This window comes from Ochlerotatus camptorhynchus, unplaced genomic scaffold, assembly GCF_037179485.1.
Source record: "Ochlerotatus camptorhynchus isolate MF236.1 unplaced genomic scaffold, CSIRO-AGI_Acam_v1.1 ptg000097l, whole genome shotgun sequence".
Taxonomy (NCBI): Eukaryota; Metazoa; Arthropoda; class Insecta; order Diptera; family Culicidae; genus Ochlerotatus; species Ochlerotatus camptorhynchus.
This window is the reverse complement of record NW_027040587.1, coordinates 1,127,597-1,145,203: the sequence shown is the minus strand read 5'-3', so window position 1 is coordinate 1,145,203 and position 17,607 is coordinate 1,127,597. Positions and strand designations below refer to the sequence as shown.

Genomic DNA, 17,607 nt, shown 5'->3' with positions numbered 1-17,607 from the left:
AGTACAGCCACTTTCATTGAAAATGGACAAACTTTTATTCATAAAAGGGTATTTGATTCTTACCGTGCAAGCGTAGGGTTTGATTTCGTTTGGTTGTTTATTTTTACTTTCAAATGACAGTTCTTACAGCTAACAAAAAAAAAAATATCATCTCACTAACACACGCATATGAGTGATATCACATTTGTAGCCCATTTGGTCAATTGGATGCTTTCAGGGTTTTGAAGTAAATGCATATTCGTAATCTGCATGTCAAATGGAACCGAATTCAAAAATTTCACAAATTTTGGTACACTGAAACTATTTTGAATAAGTGCGATTACATTAGTAAAAATTACGATGTTAGCGCCCCTCGAAGGTCCCGAAGAAACGAGCTCAACCTTTTGGCTCAGCTCAGGTACTCTCTTCGGTGCCAAGCTAATCGATGCACCCCTCGAAACATAGGAAAATCCACCAACCCCTCATTTTATCTGTCAAACTTTCATAGCGAATCAAAACAAACATAGTGTAGTACTAGAATTTCGACTAGAATGGGATACGTTAATCGATTTGCTTGGGACCAATAGGCTAGTCAAGTACACACTTAGAAATTATTACCGTATTCGGTAATTTTTACCGAACTTTCAACAGCTGAACGTTCGGTAATCCGTTCGGTAAACGAAATAACTACCGAACGATCGGTAAACAGATTTTTGGATTATTTTGTCAAAATGACCGAACAATTCGGTGATTTTCTACAGAACAATTCGGTAGCTATTACCGAACTTCCGTAAAACGAGAACGAAATATTTTTTTTAAATTATACTACTTTTTTCGATTCATTTGTATTGAATTATCTTTTAACAATAATAGTTATTTGATTGTTTTTATTGAGAAAATTTTGTCAGGGGGGTTTGGTGCAATATTTGAAAACGGATAATGGCTGGATGAAAATAGCGAGCAGGAGATACCCAGCATATGGGGCGATCGTTTGTGCCCTCCAAGAATGGTCTTCTGACAAATAGAACGGGTGACATTGTATTTTGGATGGTAAAAATTTCTTCGGTCTATAAAATAGTAATTGTTAAATGTTTGTTGTATAATACTTCTGTTTATAATACTGTACCTGGTTCCATTCATCAGCACTTTAAGTTAGTTTATCCTCAAAGCACGGTTCACTTATAAATACAGTTTCTTCACGGTTTGACAGTTTGTACAAACCGAAAGTTCGGTAATCTGATTTATGTTTTACGGTTTGTTCGGTGATTTTTTTACCGAACTCGGCGATTATCTCATTTTACAGTTCGTACTGTAATTTTTTTTACAGAGTTCGTCACTTAAAAAATCAGACCACCGTTATTTCGGTAAAACTTTACCGAATATTGGTAATTTTTTTTATGATTTACCGAAAAATCTGTATAGTTTTCGTTTACCGATTATTTTCGGTCAAAAATTACCGAACAAGCCAAACGTAGCTGAGTGTGTAGTGTGCGAATTTAAAATAGTTAGTTTAGTATTGATTGTTGTTAATACTGTGCATTAAATATTGATTTGAAAATCGAGATGAAAGTCTATAGGTTCGAAAAAAAAAATAACGCTGAGATCAGAAAATGAAGCTGTTTCAGATGATGTATAAAAACCGAGAAGTTTTTCAATATTAAAGAACCCAATTACACATTAAACAAGTATGGGACTAAACTTTTCATGAAGTACGATTTGTAGATAAGTAATTCTGATTCCACTGCGTTAATTATTGCTAAATTTAATGACTATTTTCAAAAGCAGTCCTTGGTAAGTTTTTATTTTAAAAAATGATAAGTGGGGGGTGGGTAATTTTTTTCAAAATCCGGCATATTTAAAAAAAAAACATTGCAATCTTGAAAATCCGTAGAATTTTATGGTGTAGATGTACGGATAAATCCGTAAAAACTGACCACTGACCATGAAATAACATTTTTCACAACGTATAACCATTGAATATCAACCGCCTCATTTCTGTTTGAGAAAAACGCTCGAATCAATCAAACATCAATAAAGACAACTATTTCATTTGTAATTATGTTTACATTTATTCATAACACATAATCAAAACACGCACAGTCGACAAACAGTCGATAACAGTTTCAGTTCGCTTAATGATGATACAGGGCTGGGCGGCGTAGCTGGTGGCATAGGCTGGCTGATGAGACACGATGGTCTTGGTGGCCAGAGGAGCCGAGTAGCTGGCGTAGGCTGGTTGCGAGACAATGGTCTTGGTGGCCAATGGGGCGGCATAGGAGATGGTCTTGGCTACTGGGGCGGTATAGCTGGTATAGGCTGGCTGAGCAATAACGGCCTTGGTAGCGACGGCCTTGACGGCAAGTGGCTCACGACGGACGACGGCGTTGAATCCGTGGATTGGATCAGCGGTGTAGTCAACGGTGCGCTTGAAACCATCAGCATCGACCAGAGAGTAGAATCCCTGAACGACATCTCCGCTGCGGGATTCGTGCTGTTCCTTCTGATCTCCGGTGTGGGCATCAGAGATTCCGTAGCTGTAAGAGTATTCTGGATGTGGGTCATATGCGTCAGCAACGACAGTCTTGGCGACTGGAGCGGCGTAGGCCAGAGGAGCTGGAGCAGCATAGGAGACAGTCTTGGCAATTGGAGCCGAGTAGGCCAGATGAGCTGGGGTGGCGTAGCTGGTCAGAGCTGGGCCCGAGATGACTCCGGCACGGGCGACGGCCACCAGGGCGAGGAAGGTCACAAACTGCAAAACAAATTTCAATAGTTTTAGCACTAATTTAACAACATCCAATTTAACCGATGACGAGTACAAACCTTGAAGGCCATTTTTTACCAGGGAGTGATTGTTTATTGAGCAATGAAACTGATCGAACTGTGCAGAGTCGGAAAAACGGACTGCAATTTATACGCGAGTTAATTTTGGTGAACCAATTTTCAACGACCTCGAATGCAACGGGTTTCATGCAATCGAACGAGATTTTGTTCTTATTTCCCGTGTTCTTGTATCCTTTCTTTGTGGTTTAAACGAGCTACTCGATGTGCAGTTGGTGACAATTTTAGGAGTGTGAAAGAGAGGTAGATCCAAAATTCATAAATATCAATATGGATTACTGACCTACACCAACATGATCGGGCAATGAGGAATCCGGTTGTTCAGCAGCCAAAACTATTGACGATCAGAGTTCAAAAATAAAAGAATTATGTTTCGGTGATGATTGTCCATCTATTCAGTATTCTATTTGCAATAAATTAGGCAGGTCTCATTTTATCAACAATAAATTAAGAACGCTTAGACTAAATTAATGGTAATAAGCTGGAGCGGCGTAGGCTTGCTGGTGGGACAAGATGGTCTTGGTGGCCAGAGGAGCCGAGTAGCTGGCATAGGCTGGCTGTGAGATAATGGTCTTGGTGGCCAATGGGGTGGCATAAGCTACTGGAGCAGCATAGGAGATGGTCTTGGTAACTGGAGCAGCATAAGAGGCATAGGCTGGCTGGGCAATAACGGCCTTGGTAGCGATTTGGCCAAGTGGCTCACGACGGACAACAGCGTTGAATCCGTGGATTGGATCAGCAGTGTAGTCAACAATACGCTTGTAACCATCAGCATCAACCAGCGAGTAGGATCCCTGGACGACATCTCCGTTGCGGGACTCCTGCTGGGACTTCTGGTCACCGGTCAGAGCATCGGAAACTCCATAGCTGAAGGAGTACTGTGGGTTCGGGTCATACTCATCGGCCACGACGGTCTTGACAATGGGACTGGCATAGGACAGAGTTGGAGCAGCAGCGTAGGTCGTCAGAGGGCTCGAGATGACTCCGGCACGGGCAACGGCCACCAGGGCGAGGAAGGCTACAAACTGAAAATTTAAATATTGTATTAGCATACAAAAGTGTAAATCGGCGCTGTTACCAAGACAAACCTTGAATGCCATTTTTTGGGAATGAATACTGCTGGTACTATCTAAGCAATAGAACTAATCGAACTGTGCCTAATCAAAAACAATTTGTTCGTTTTATACTGATTTAATTTGTCCTAACGAAGGCGTTAAATCCACGACAACGACCACGACGACGACCAACTTCCCACTCCGCCTCTCGCAGTTCATTCATTCGCTTTCCGCATTTATCCTTCTTGTGCAGAAAGCACGTGCGAAAATTTGCTGAGGCAAAAACAACTCTCGTCGTTGAAAATGAACCCGTTCAATTCGATAATGGTGGTGGTCAGTGAACCACATAGAATAACTCCAATTTTTATGATGTAATATTTCGATTTGATCTGCAATATACGCAGAATGTAAGTCAAGAATATCGATATAATAATTTTATCAGTCAATTAATTCCATACCGTGCATGGGTTGGCGAAAAGGATGGAAGTGTGAGACAACAACCGGACTCCCCTCTTTTTTTCGAGGATTGAATTGCGATATCAAAAATTCGGTTGAAGCCAGGATAAGTATGTTGGTATATAATGCTTGATTCGGTTCCGTTTGGATACACTTCGCTCAGTTTCATTTTCTAGTGAACACCTACTTCTGTCCTACAGTCATGGCATTCAAGGTGTGTAGAGGAAATCGATCCGAATTTTTCGATTAGCGTTGATTATAACTTTAAATTTGCTTTACAGTTTGTAGCCTTCCTCGCCCTGGTGGCCGTTGCCCGTGCCGGAGTCATCTCGGGCCCAGCTCTGTCCTACGCTGCCGCTCCAGCACTGTCCTACGCCGCTCCAGTGGCCAAGACCATCTCCTATGCCGCCCCAGCTCAATTGGCTTACGCCGCTCCAGTGGCCAAGACCGTTGTTGCCGATGAGTACGACCCGAACCCACAGTACTCCTTCAGCTATGGAATCTCCGATGCCCTGACCGGTGACCAGAAGTCCCAGCAGGAGTCCCGCAACGGAGATGTCGTCCAGGGATCCTACTCTCTAGTTGATGCTGATGGTTACAAGCGCACTGTTGACTACACTGCTGATCCGATCCACGGATTCAACGCTGCTGTCCGTCGTGAACCACTTAGCCAAATTGCCACCAAGGCCGTTATTGCTCAGCCAGCCTATGCCACCTATGCTGCCCCAGTAGCCAAGACCATCTCCTATGCCGCCCCATTGGCCACCAAGACCATCGTCTCGCAGCCAGCCTATGCCAGCTACTCGGCTCCTCTGGCCGCCAAGACCATCGTGTCCCATCAGCCAGCCTACGCCACCAGCTACGCTGCCCCAGCTCTGTATCACCATTGAACGACTGAAACTGTTATCGACTGATTGTTATGCTACTTAATTTATTACGACCTGAGCAATGAAAACAATAATACAAAATTATTTTTTCACGCAAATGAATGGCTTTAATCATTTTGAGAAACAAATCCAATATATGTAATCCGTCCCATCTGTTGCTACTGCAATTAAGTCATAAACCGAAAACTGGTTCTAATCTATGATGATTTAAATTCTGAGTAGACGAAAAAGCATCCAAAAATACTGGAATTCAGGATGTAATAGTAGAAAGTATTGCCGAAGCCGTCATCAACCCTGGTAGCATAAATCAATTGCAAGTTGTTTTATTAAAATCCGTTGAGAACTGACGGAATAGTAGCAATTCTTACTTTAGTTAGGCACCACCTCGCAAAAACGCCTTAACGTATAGTACTGGATATAATGAAGTAATCAACGAATTTATTTTTTTTTAATTCAAAGTGATTTTGTTACTTCATAAATGAAGGTTAAGATTTTCAGAGTTGGGACGAAATACTATATTAATATCAACATAAAGCTTTAGAGCGGTAATTTATTAGCTAGAGAAAATTCTGAAGAGCATAAATTGATAGTTCCGCTAGAGTATGGCATAGTGAAAATTGAACAGAAGATGAAATTGAGTGAAGGGCCATTAATGTGACAGTACTAATCAAACGCAAACTCCTTTACCCTGCTCATACAATGATGTACTAGGGGAATTGAGGCATTTCCTCAGTCGCTAGAACTATTCCACAGCCGCAGACAGTATATGAGCAAGTCAAATGCCGTCTTTTGCCTGTGGATTTGAGGAAATACCTTAATGTATGAACTAGGTAGGGCTAGGGTTATGATTAGTACTGTCGCATTAATGGCCCTTCGCTCAATTCCAACTTCTGTTCAACTTTCACTCTGCCATACTCTAGCGGAACTATCAATTTATCCTCTTCAAAATTTTCTCTAGCTAATAAATTATCGCACTAAAGCTTAATGTTTATATTATACTAGCTGAGTCTGCCCGGTCTTGCTCGGGATTCAATATAAGCTTGAGTTTATGCGCCGATTCAAAAAAGCATGCTATATTTTTCTGTTTCATTTGTATGGGAGCCTTGAACCCCAATAAGAACCTTTTCCGGTCCCAAAAAACCCCTGCTTTCAAATTTTCACGCCGATCGGTTCAATAGTTTCTAAGTTTATAAGGGTCAGTCAGACAGACAGAAATTCATTCTTATACATATAGACAGTATTTCCTCCCAACTTTCTATTTTTTTTTGACAAACTAAAAAACTTTAAATTGCTATAATTTTAACTGGTGGATCAAATATTCAAGGTTTTTTGGCACAATTTTAAGCTTGAGTACTTTTAATAAACAACTCTTATTTGGCTACCATTTTTCAAATTGCTATTTTTTGAAGCACAAAGATCCAAATGAGCTGTGTCTTTCTTAGGATAGATGCATTCTTGTAAAGCTCTCTATTATCAACTATAGAAAAATCCACTAAGATTTGCCGCACAATTCTCTCACCCGTAAATTTTGACAGTTTTGGGTTATTTGCTTTGGCTCCCATTCGTTGCCATCTTTTTTACTCAGAAGCAAAATGATAGTGAGCAAAAAATAAGGTTAGGGACCGTGTACTGATCTATGGCAATACTCAACCAAGGATAATGCCAGGTATATTTAGTAAAAAAATCTTCAACAAGATGGATGAAATGTCTTCACGTGTCTTCACCTTTCAAATTTGTGACCAAGGATAAGATGCAGGGATGGTCTAAAAATTCAGGGCGGTGCTAAAAAACTGGTGCCACTTTCAAATACGGGAGCGCGTTTCTTATATTTGGAAGGAGAAAGAGACAAAGGAGAGAGAAATTTCATGCCTAAGTGAAAGTACCGTGCCGATTCAAATTTCGGACACTTAAACTCGAATTTCGGACACTTTTAAAAGTTGATTATCTCGGTCGAATATGATCCACATGTCTTGTAAATTTTAAATTTTTTTGACTAGTGCCCTCCACGATCATCTAACATTATTACTTTGTTTCTAACTGGATGTAATATTTAATTAAAAATGAAAGTGTCCGAAATTTGAATCGTCCGAAATTTGAATCGGAACGGTAGTTGGACTGCACAATTGCGTATTACACAATCGAATAGTGCACAGTGTTATGACGGGAGTTGCTCTATTCACTCGGAGGAGACATGGTTTAGAGGAATGATTGAAAAATATCAAATTTGCTGCTTTCCCTAACGCAGTTTTTTGATAAGTTCGATGTGTAAAATTCTTTTAATTGTTGTAAAGAAGCTATTTTGGGTCCGTGTGGGATATAAAATTGAAGCGATCCTTAATCCATTGTTGTGTTGCATACAAAACAATCTACTAAATTTTCAATTATCGATCTTTAAACTAGGCTAGGCTATTTATCAATCGTAACTTATCTTTTGATCAAAGAAGTTTTTGCGAAAAGATTAGTCAAAAAGTTTTGCTTTTATAGTATTTAGCACATAGAACGGAAACGGGTGCCATACAACGAAGTAGCATTGAGGCCTATTCGAATAATTTAATTTTATCGTTATATAAATATATATATAAATATTAGAGACTGTAACAATTTTAGTTTTATTAGGGTTCTGTAGACCATGATTTAGACTTGTACAATGCTTTAAAACCTCTATAAAACTTGCAATGTTACTCTCTTTGAAAAAATGCACCATTTTTTTCCAATATAATATTTTAGATCCAACCAATTTGTAAATTTAAGCAACCAAACTTACTTTAACTGATTAAGAACCCTAGGTCCATAAATGTTGATTAATACACCACGATACACAGCGATATTCATAAGATTGCCATTAGCTTTTTAGCCAGAAAAAGTTGGTATGAATTTCATTAATTTGCCTTATGAAATATAATAATTATAAAATAAAACGGACCAGACTGGAATCGAACTACTGCCGCTGAGATTACGGGGTCCATGTTTGGAATGTTAATGTAAAAGGCGCATAAAAGCAAACACGTGTTCTACACACCTAGATTATTTTACCGAAACCTGTGAAAATTTACCAAAATCTTAACAGCTGAACGTTCGGTGATTTCTCACAGATTTCCTGTAATTTTTCACAGATATTTGGTGAAAAATTACAGGAAATCTGTTAAAAATCACCGAACTGCTTACTGAACGTTCAGCTGTTGAGATTTCGATAAAATTTCACAGATTTCGGTGAAATAATCTAAGTGTGTATCATTCAGCGCTACAGCTATAGAAAAAGCACATTTTTGGAGAAAAAAGAGAGAGAGCGAGAGAAGAGACTTATCACCGTTGGAGCGGCAGCTCTCCAACACAAAAAGAATAAAATGAGCTGCACGATTTAAGATGCTCTTTCACGTCTCTTTGGAAATGAAAGTGCTGTCTCGCAACAGAATGTGTTTTACTCGCAGAAAATCCCTGGAATCTGATCCCTGGATGAGAGGAAGGGGAGCGAGAGGGGGGATTGCGTTTATTATTTTTTTTTTTAATTTATAAAACTGAATGAAATACCAAACAGAATGTAAAGGAACATCATTTAATTTCAAGGAGCTTCGAAAATGTTGAGGGAACGTTTTAGATCTTCAAGAAAGTTCGTAGAACTTCAGATTTTTTTTTTTAGAAATTTAAGGAAATTCATAAAAATTTAGTGAACTGCGTAGAACTTCAGCAACCTTGTTAGTTTTTCAATTTGAGCCTCATAAAATTTCGAAGGGCACTTCACAAAACTACATAGAAGTTCAGGAACAACGTCAAAAAATAAAAGGTATAAGGTACAAAAGTTCGAATGGACAAAAGTTCGAATGATTCAAAGAGAGGCAAAAGGTTGAATGATGAGAAGGGTGACAAACGGTTGAATAATCAAAAGACTCAATGATGAGAAGTGGGACAAACGGTTGAATGGGGGAAAAAACGCCGAATGATTCAAAGAGAGACAACAGGTGCCAGTCTTAAATCTTACGTTGAATATTAAATTACAAATCATCAAAATCGTGCCTTTCGACCATTTTGTCCCTGTTTGGATCATTCGACCCTTTGTTCATTAGACCTCTTGTCTATTCGACCTTTTGTCCATTCGACCTAATGATCCCTTCTAATTATTCTAACTTTTGTCGGTTTGACCGTTTTGTACCTCTTAGGATCATTCGAACTTTTGTCGACCTTTTATCCATTCGACCTTTTTGTCCGTTGGTCCTTTCGTTCAATCGAACTTTTGTCTATTCGACCTTTTGTCCTTTAGAACTTTTTTTTTTTAATTCGACCAATCAACCATTCGTCCATTCGACATTTCGTCCATTCGACCTTTTGCCCATTCGAACTTTTTTCATTCGACCGTTTTGTGTCTCGTTGGATCATTCAACCATTCGACCTTTGGCCCCCATTGTCATCATTTTTCTATTGAACTGTTTGTGCATTCCAACTTCTGTACCTTCGTCCTTTTGTCTTTTAGACCTTTTGTCCTTTCGACCTTTTGTCATTCGATGGTTTTTCCTACAACCATTTAAAGAGATTCAGAGAACTTCGTTTGAGTTAAAGTTCAAGTAACTTTGTGAAAGTAGAGGAATCTTCGCATAATTTAAAGAAATTAAAGTCCTCTACGCGGCACCGGTGGTGTAGTGGTAAGCGTGATTACCTCTCACCCCAGCAGGCCTGGGTTCAATCCCAGTCGGCGCCACCGGGATATTCTGAGACATGACATCTCTGTTCACGCCTTCCGTCGGAAGGGAAGTAAAGCCGTTGGTCCCCGGTTCATGAGTTGATGGGTCGATATGTAGGGTCCAGGAGTGGGAGCTGCCTCCCTGACGTCGGTAGCATTGGTGGTCAGCAAGGAAAACAAGATCGACAGAAAGCAAATTGAGGAAAAAAAAAATTAAAGTCCTTTAAATATTTTTCAAGATTTCAGGTAGATCAAGTATTATTCTGAAGATCTGCAACTGTTTGAAAAATCTAATGTCGTATCTCAGATACCTTTTCAAGGCGACAAATTGATCAGGCGTTATTCGAAAGGTCACCAGCTGATCGTTGATTTTAATAAAGTCCTCTGGATATTTTCCAAGGTTTCAGGTTGAACAAATATTTTTCTGCATTCTGAATTATATTGGTACGATATTCTCACTGAAACCGTTGGAGTAGAATGCAAACTTTCGCAATTTTTAGGGTGAAGGAAATTACAGTGTTCATTCCGATCGTCGAGGTTTATCAAGTATTATTATAAAAAAATGATTTTCATATCATTAATCAAAATTAAAATTTAATTTTTTCATAATAATGCGTTTATTTTTCCAGGCTCATTTGCTGTAGCTTTGCGGAGCCGAAACTCATTGTTTAGATAACAAAATTACCTAAAACAAACGTTTTTACTACTCCGATTACTCGCGGCTATCTCGAGGTTAGGGGTAACAAATTGTAACAAATGGATGGCAGGGTAGGGATTGAGAACACAAGGTTTGGAGTGCAATGTTCTCTTGATCTCAAACAGAAACTTTATCCGAATTGCATAAAACTTTGCATAATTGTGTGTTATGGGCAATCATTTACATTTTTGCAAAAATTCGGCCATTTGGATCTTGATTTGTTATCGATTTTCAGGTATTTTTGAAAAATTATCTCATATTTGGTATGTTGTGTACTGTTGCCAGGCATGGAAAATCGTTTACATTCATTTCGTACATTCATTTACATTAATTTGCCACCATTTTTTTTGACGTAGGACTGCGTCTTTAATTTCTATACTGCGGGTCCATAAAAAAAATAAAAATTCAGGCGTGTAACGAAAAATTCCAAACACGGACGCAACGATAGAGCGCAAATCGAACAAACCACACATTGCGCATGAGTGCTCGGTTGATCGCTCACCATTTCACCAATGGAAGAAAGGGAGGAGAAAAGCAGCGATAATAAAAACACTTGCCAAATCGTTTTCTTCGTCATTTGCTTTCGAGCAACGGACGGATAAGTGACGGACACGACGTATGAGTGAAACAGCACGCATCGCACCAATACGAAGACGACGCAGTGTTGCCACATTATTTCCAATTTCAATCTGTATTTTCACCGTATAAATCTTTTTAATCTGTTTCTCGCTGACAACAATCTGTAAAATAATATATATTTATTCTACAGTATGGTCTTATTGCGGATCGTCGTAGATATACTTTGAGTTCATTTGAAGTTCAGAAATAGTTTGTTCATAGTTTATAATCTTGAATAATGACTTAAGTTTGCTATCTAAAGAATTAATCTATTCAAAAGACCTCGAAATCCTGAATCTTGATTTCTTAGAGCGATTTGTATCTTTTTTAAAAGTCTTAAAAATACAAAAAAATCACGTCTTAGTAATGAGAGACAAACCTGAAACAATCAGATTTTCGTTAAATTTGAATATTTTATGTCCGCGATTACTAAAATATTTGTCAGGTCATTTGTGTTTTTTTACTCTACAATTTTAGAAAATGCAAAATAAGCATTGAAATTTTATGAAATAGTTGTAAAAGGATATTCTCGATGTTAAATTTTCTCAAATTTTCTAATCAAACCAAATTTCAACTTTATCTAATCATTTGGATGGAGATTCAACGGGTTTTGAATTCACTAGCTGTTGCTCGAACCGATATACCTAAGTGTAATCAGTATGTTTTTGTGAAAAACTTTGGGATGGCTTCATCTGTATTTCTCTATTTGCAATTGTGTAAATATTTTTTATCAGCTTTATTGTATTTTGTCACAACACATAACTTTAATTTGGATATTTAGGATATTTTGCATAGAATATTCTGATATTACGCTAGTCAAATGTCAAAATATCCAATTGACTGTTCGACTCACAAACTGTAATCAATCAGCTTGTGGGTTGTAAAATTGCTTGTTTACCGAAATCAGAAATCAGAACATCTGAGCATCAGAAGTCCATTCAAAATAATCGAATATAATAAAATAAAAAGTGAAAAAATGGTATTTGGTTAGGTGCTCGTACCTACTCAAAAGGAAGAAAAATTATTTATGGATATTAATAAATACAATCCAGAGTCAAACATACTTTCCAAATATTTGAAAGATCTGTAAAATCTGTATATTTAAAAAAAATCTGTAATCTGTACATACAGATATCTGCATCAAAATGATGAGAAAAATCTGTATCATTACAGATAAATCTGTATATGTGGCATCACTGAGACGACGATGAAAGCACCCACATCGACCGGAAGAAAGGCTTTGCGCAATAGGAAGCTTGACTAGGCAACCGTCATCCGGTCGGCATCGACTTGCACTGGTGGTGTCCTACGTCAAGCATCCGTTCGTGCCCCTAGGCACAGACCCTTCTACTTTTTATCAACAGAATTCTGTAAAGAGACTCAACTTTCAGAAGAGATTACTCCACAACCAAATAAGCTTTAAAAAAACCTTCAAATTGACGTTCTAAGATCACGAATAGCTTATTGGGTTGTGGAGTAATCTCTTGTGAAAGTTGAAATTTGTAAAAATATTGAAAATCTAGGGTGGTAGCCCTGAAGGATCTAGGCACTTATAAGCAAAATCAAAAAAGGTGTTTGTTCAGAATGCCAAAATAAGCGGTTTGGCCAAGTTTGGCTCAAATCGGTGACATCGACCACAACTTTTTTTAAATTCTGTACCCACTTGAGCTGGAATGACTTACATGTCTTACAAAATCTATACAGATCATGAAATGGCTTCAAAATTTTTGCCGGAAAAAATGTCGTCAAAGAATTTCATCTGTCTTCAAAATGCAGACATATCTGCAAATTTGGCATCCACTTATTGGTAGATAGTCTGGAAGTAATTTGCAACAGCCATGAAGAAGTATATCAAAATTTCACAAGCTGAATACTTGGCCATTAACATGATCAAGAATTTACAACTTCATAAATTTTCGTCAAGTAGCTCGCGTAAAAACACGCTCATCGAATCAAAACAAACATCACGGAAGCATACAAACACAGTGATTGAGAATGCAAGCAAGCAAGCAAGCAAACAAGGGAATAACACCATCCAAACAACGCCCTCCCAAAACATCTCATTCACAATTCTAATTTGTCAGTCAAGCCCCCTAAAACATGATACGGTCCATCGTAGGCTGAAGCACGCGCGCGCGCGCTCGCTCATTCGCTGCTCAAGTGCATTGCCAGTCTATTTCATCATAATCCATCAGTGTCAGGCCGGGTCATCTGATCTGCTGCCTGCCTGTTGTCTACCTACTACCGAGTTTGAAAACACACAAAAACTGACTGCTTCTTGTCGGTGTTACTATGAATAGCTACCAGTGTCAATCTCCTCCAAATAGGTGCTCGCACGACGTTCCAGCTTCCCGCCAAAGACTCACTCGAGCATCAAGCGATCGGCACGGCTTGGACTAGTTTCTCCATGCACGCGTTCTTCAGCCACCCGAAAACACCGAATGAAGTGAGTGATTATTGTAATATATAAAACTGGCACCGTGAGCAGTCACAAAAGGCGAGCAAAAAAAAATTAAAGATTTTAACAGCTTTCGGTCGAGATAGGCTGCGTCTAAGCTACCGCCACCGGTGCTGACGCCCTTACACGGATTTGAACTCGGCTGACTTCGTCGCGTGCGGTTCAAGAACAAACAGGGGACGGGGAAGCAGCACTAAACCGGAAAACTTTGCGAGGCGTCGAAAATTTGGCGCAGACCACCGTCAATCCACTCGGTATAAATTGACCGAAATCGTTTGATTAGGACACAGTTCAATCGATTGACTAGTGTTGTGAACAACTACCCCTTTTACCAACCAAAAATGGCATTCAAGGTGCGTGTTCTGCTGTGTGTGAGGAAGGATCGTTCGAGTGTGAAAATCAGCAATTCTGGAACCGATTCTAGAATGGTGAAGTGTGATTTGGGAATTAATTTGTTTTTCTGTGTGTTCTTCCTCTAGTTCCTGACGTTCTGCGCCCTGGTGGCCGTTGCCAGTGCCGGAGTCATCGCTCCAGTTGCCTACTCGGCTCCTCTGGCCTATGCCCATGGTCCAGCTGCTCCCGTTCTGCACAAGACCATCGTGTCCGATGAGTATGACCCAAACCCACAGTACTCCTTCAGCTACGGAGTCTCCGATGGCCTGACCGGTGACCACAAGTCCCAGCAGGAATCCCGTCAAGGAGATGTCGTCCAGGGATCCTACTCCCTTGTTGATGCCGATGGTTTCAAGCGCACTGTCGAATACACTGCCGACCCCGTTCATGGATTCAACGCCGTCGTCCACCGTGAGCCACTTGCCGTCAAGACTGTTGCTCCAGTCACCAAGGTCATCGCTGCCGCCCCGGTTGCCTACGCCGCCCCGGTCACCAAGTACATCGCTCAGCCAGCCATCTATGCTGCCCCAGCCCTGACCAAGACCGTCGTGGCCCACCAGCCAGCCTTCGGAGCCTATGCCTACCATCACTAAGTCAATCGAAAACAACTGTCACCACTTTACCTGATGCTTTCCTGTACATAACGTGTGTAAATTATTCTCCGTGTAAAAGATGATATAAACCAAAACAAAGAATGTACAAACAGAAGCAAAACACCAATGCATTATTAATTTCCCCGTGAGTGGAACGAACTTCCTTGTGAGATCGCGACTGGGAAATCCTTTCCATTTCAACCTTACGCTTCGTTGCCAACTGAAGAACCAGTTTTTCGATCACATTGTTCGCACCACCGGCAATAACCATAATCCATCAAAAGCGGTCGAGAATGTGACGAGTTTCGTTTTTTTGTTTGTTGCACAGCTTGATTAACTTACTATAAATGTGCTGCATGGTTGGCTATAGCGTTCTTTGCTCGCATCCGATTCCAATATATAATAACGATCTTAAGCGATTCACTACCGGAGCTGGTGTGTGGTTATTATTAAATGCACTCAAGTGGCCGTAAAATTCGATCGATTCGATCGATTTCCTAGACGAGCCCAAATCAAGAGAGAATGTCGGTGGTTTTCAATAAATCACCTTAGCGATTTACGATAGTTAAAATTTACCTTAGAAAAATGATTGACGGCGAATTGGACATACCTGGAAAGAAACGGAAATGGAATTAGTAAGCTTGCATGGGTATTTGATATAAGGAAAAATGGCTTTTGGAACGCCATTAGTCCTGAAATTAAATTACAGGAATGAACCTGCCGAAGGCAATAAAAAAAACTAAGGTTAATTGATAATACAAACGACCTGAAAACGTTAAAGAAAACTTGAAAACGTAACGAAATTGTGTCTTGCCAAACTGGTCTAAAAACCTGAATGTTGTATCCACCAATGGTGAGTTCTGACCCTCTGACTAAAACAAATTTGGAGTCACTTCGTTTAGTACAAACTGGTTATTTTGCTGGTGTTTTCTTCTAAAAATCTTCAACAACTCGGTTATGCTGGTTGGCAGCACCGTACTCTACAGGTGGCGCAGGTAAAAAATCCTGAGGTGCGGAAAATGTTTCTTGAACATCTATAAAGTTCCCATATCTTTACTTTTTGAAAACATTCTCAAGTCTACGAAGTTCCATCAACTTCAAAATGGCGTCGTGCATAGATTTTCGGCATCTAAACGTCGTCACCGTACCGAAAATATCCATATTGTAGGATATTTGACACTTTCTGAACCCGATCGCCACCCTTCTGGATTCCGAAATGTCGTCGGATATCAATTTTCAGCATCCACGCGTCGACACCGTTCCGAAAATACCGATATTGTGAGTGTTTGCCACTCTTTATGAAACCGGAAGCTGCCATCTTCGATTTCAATATGGTCATTCCCGTTCAGAAAATACCCATATTGTAGGGTATTTGGCACTTTTTCTGAACCCGATGGCCACCACTTTTAATAGTTTGCTATGGGCAATGATTAACATTTTTGCTAAAAATCAGCCTTTTTAATCTTGTAAAATTTTCAAATTGGCGCTTTCGAAATTTTTCAAAATATTGCAGCACGAAAACGGCATTTCTGTTCGAAATGAAGTCCTATGTATTACAAATTAATGACAAAGTTGTAGTAAAAATTAATATTTTTCTGGGATAGACATTCAAAACATTTTTTTTTTTGTAATTTCAAATAAAATTTAAAACAAGAATTAAGAATCCTGAATATTTCCAAATTTTCTTGTCCAATTTTTCAAGAACTTTTGGTCAGATTTTTGATCTTTTTGTTACAACTTCTCTTCAGACTCTTTTTTTTTGTGAAAAAAATATTTCATAAATCTGGCATTGATATTTTGAGATATTTGGGTTTTAACATTTGTTTAGATTTTTTACTTTAAGTAAATCAATAACATATTTTGGGAGTTGGTTGTAAATGCTATCTAACATGAAGCGTTAAGTGTGAAAATTTATCAGCTAGAGAATGGTCTTTAGAAGAGGGTAGGTAGATAGTTCCGTTAGAGTACGGCAGCATGGAAATTGAATAGAAGTTGAAAATGAGCGAAGGGCCATTAATGCGACAGTACAAAGTCAAACGCATACCTTTTGCCTAACCCGTACGATGTACGCGGAAATTTGAAGTATGTCTTCAAATCTGCAGGCAAAAAGTGTACGCCCGCCTTTGCTCATTACTGTCTGCGGCTGTGGAATATATTTTTTCAAGTGACTTATTGTAGGTTGTTAGTCTAGTCGAGTGCACCATTAAATCGCATTTAAAATTGTGCTAACATCCTCAAAATTTAATGCTATTCATGAAAACCCGATTTTGGGTCAGTGACCGCATACTATCTAGAGTAACTCGATCACACTGGCTGAGAAGCCTTTTAAAGTACCATATTCTGATCCGAACAAGCGTCATAGAAATGCGGAGCTGAGCGAATCTAACTCGAGCGAAACCAATCCACCGAAAAGGGTTGCTGTCCATTCTGAAAGAGGAAATGTATCTCAAGTGAAGTCCTCAGTACAGTCAAGGCTGGACACAGCTAGAAGAGGAGATGTTAGACAATCGTCTACTCCTAAGCAGGCCACTAATGTCTCCAAAAAAGCATCTTATTGCGAGGTATTAAACTCTATCAGGATTGGAATCTTGCCGGATGGTTATCGTCATGTAGAACTGATAACACATCAATTAGTTGCTACCCTTAAGAAAAATTAGCAGAGCAAAGGAAGGAAAGAACCAAACCAAAGTTTGGTAATTTCTTTTTCAGACCAGGGCATATGATGATCGTTTGTAAAAGCCATGGGAAGAAGCATGCTTCATTGCAATTTAAGAAAAAGACATACCTAGGCCGGAACGCTTGGAAGATCCTTAAAACATATATAGTTAAAGAGTATCACGTTGAACTTGTCTTGACTGTTGATGCTGTTTCCATGGAGACTTTAGAAAAATGCGATTTCACTCTGGATTATATATTCGGAGTTGCCTATCTAAGAAAAAAATCCTCCAGGAAATCAGGAAC

The 17,607-nt window shown here is 39.3% G+C and overlaps 3 protein-coding genes and 1 pseudogene across 3 annotated transcripts; 2 read left to right on the top strand and 2 right to left on the bottom strand.

Moving 5' to 3' along the window:
* Positions 1–2,111: 2,111 nt before the first annotated feature.
* On the bottom strand, positions 2,112–2,860 carry LOC135698882 (larval cuticle protein A2B-like; annotated as a pseudogene).
* Positions 2,861–3,183: 323 nt separating this feature from the next.
* LOC135698885 (larval cuticle protein A2B-like) lies at positions 3,184–3,987 on the bottom strand. Its single transcript, XM_065219028.1, has 2 exons — positions 3,906–3,987; positions 3,184–3,842 (listed from the first exon to the last, which is right to left on the bottom strand). The coding sequence occupies exons 1-2, from the start codon at positions 3,915–3,917 to the stop codon at positions 3,285–3,287; spliced, it is 570 nt and encodes a 189-aa protein (XP_065075100.1). The 5' UTR covers positions 3,918–3,987; the 3' UTR covers positions 3,184–3,284.
* Positions 3,988–4,468: 481 nt separating this feature from the next.
* On the top strand, positions 4,469–5,234 carry LOC135698884 (cuticle protein-like). The gene is made up of 2 exons (XM_065219027.1): positions 4,469–4,542; positions 4,610–5,234. Exons 1-2 carry the CDS (start codon positions 4,531–4,533, stop codon positions 5,216–5,218), a joined length of 621 nt encoding a protein of 206 aa, XP_065075099.1. The 5' UTR covers positions 4,469–4,530; the 3' UTR covers positions 5,219–5,234.
* An 8,718-nt stretch (positions 5,235–13,952) lies between these two features.
* LOC135698886 (larval cuticle protein A2B-like) lies at positions 13,953–14,748 on the top strand. The gene is made up of 2 exons (XM_065219029.1): positions 13,953–14,013; positions 14,140–14,748. The coding sequence occupies exons 1-2, from the start codon at positions 14,002–14,004 to the stop codon at positions 14,644–14,646; spliced, it is 519 nt and encodes a 172-aa protein (XP_065075101.1). The 5' UTR covers positions 13,953–14,001; the 3' UTR covers positions 14,647–14,748.
* The last annotated feature ends 2,859 nt before the right edge of the window (positions 14,749–17,607 follow it).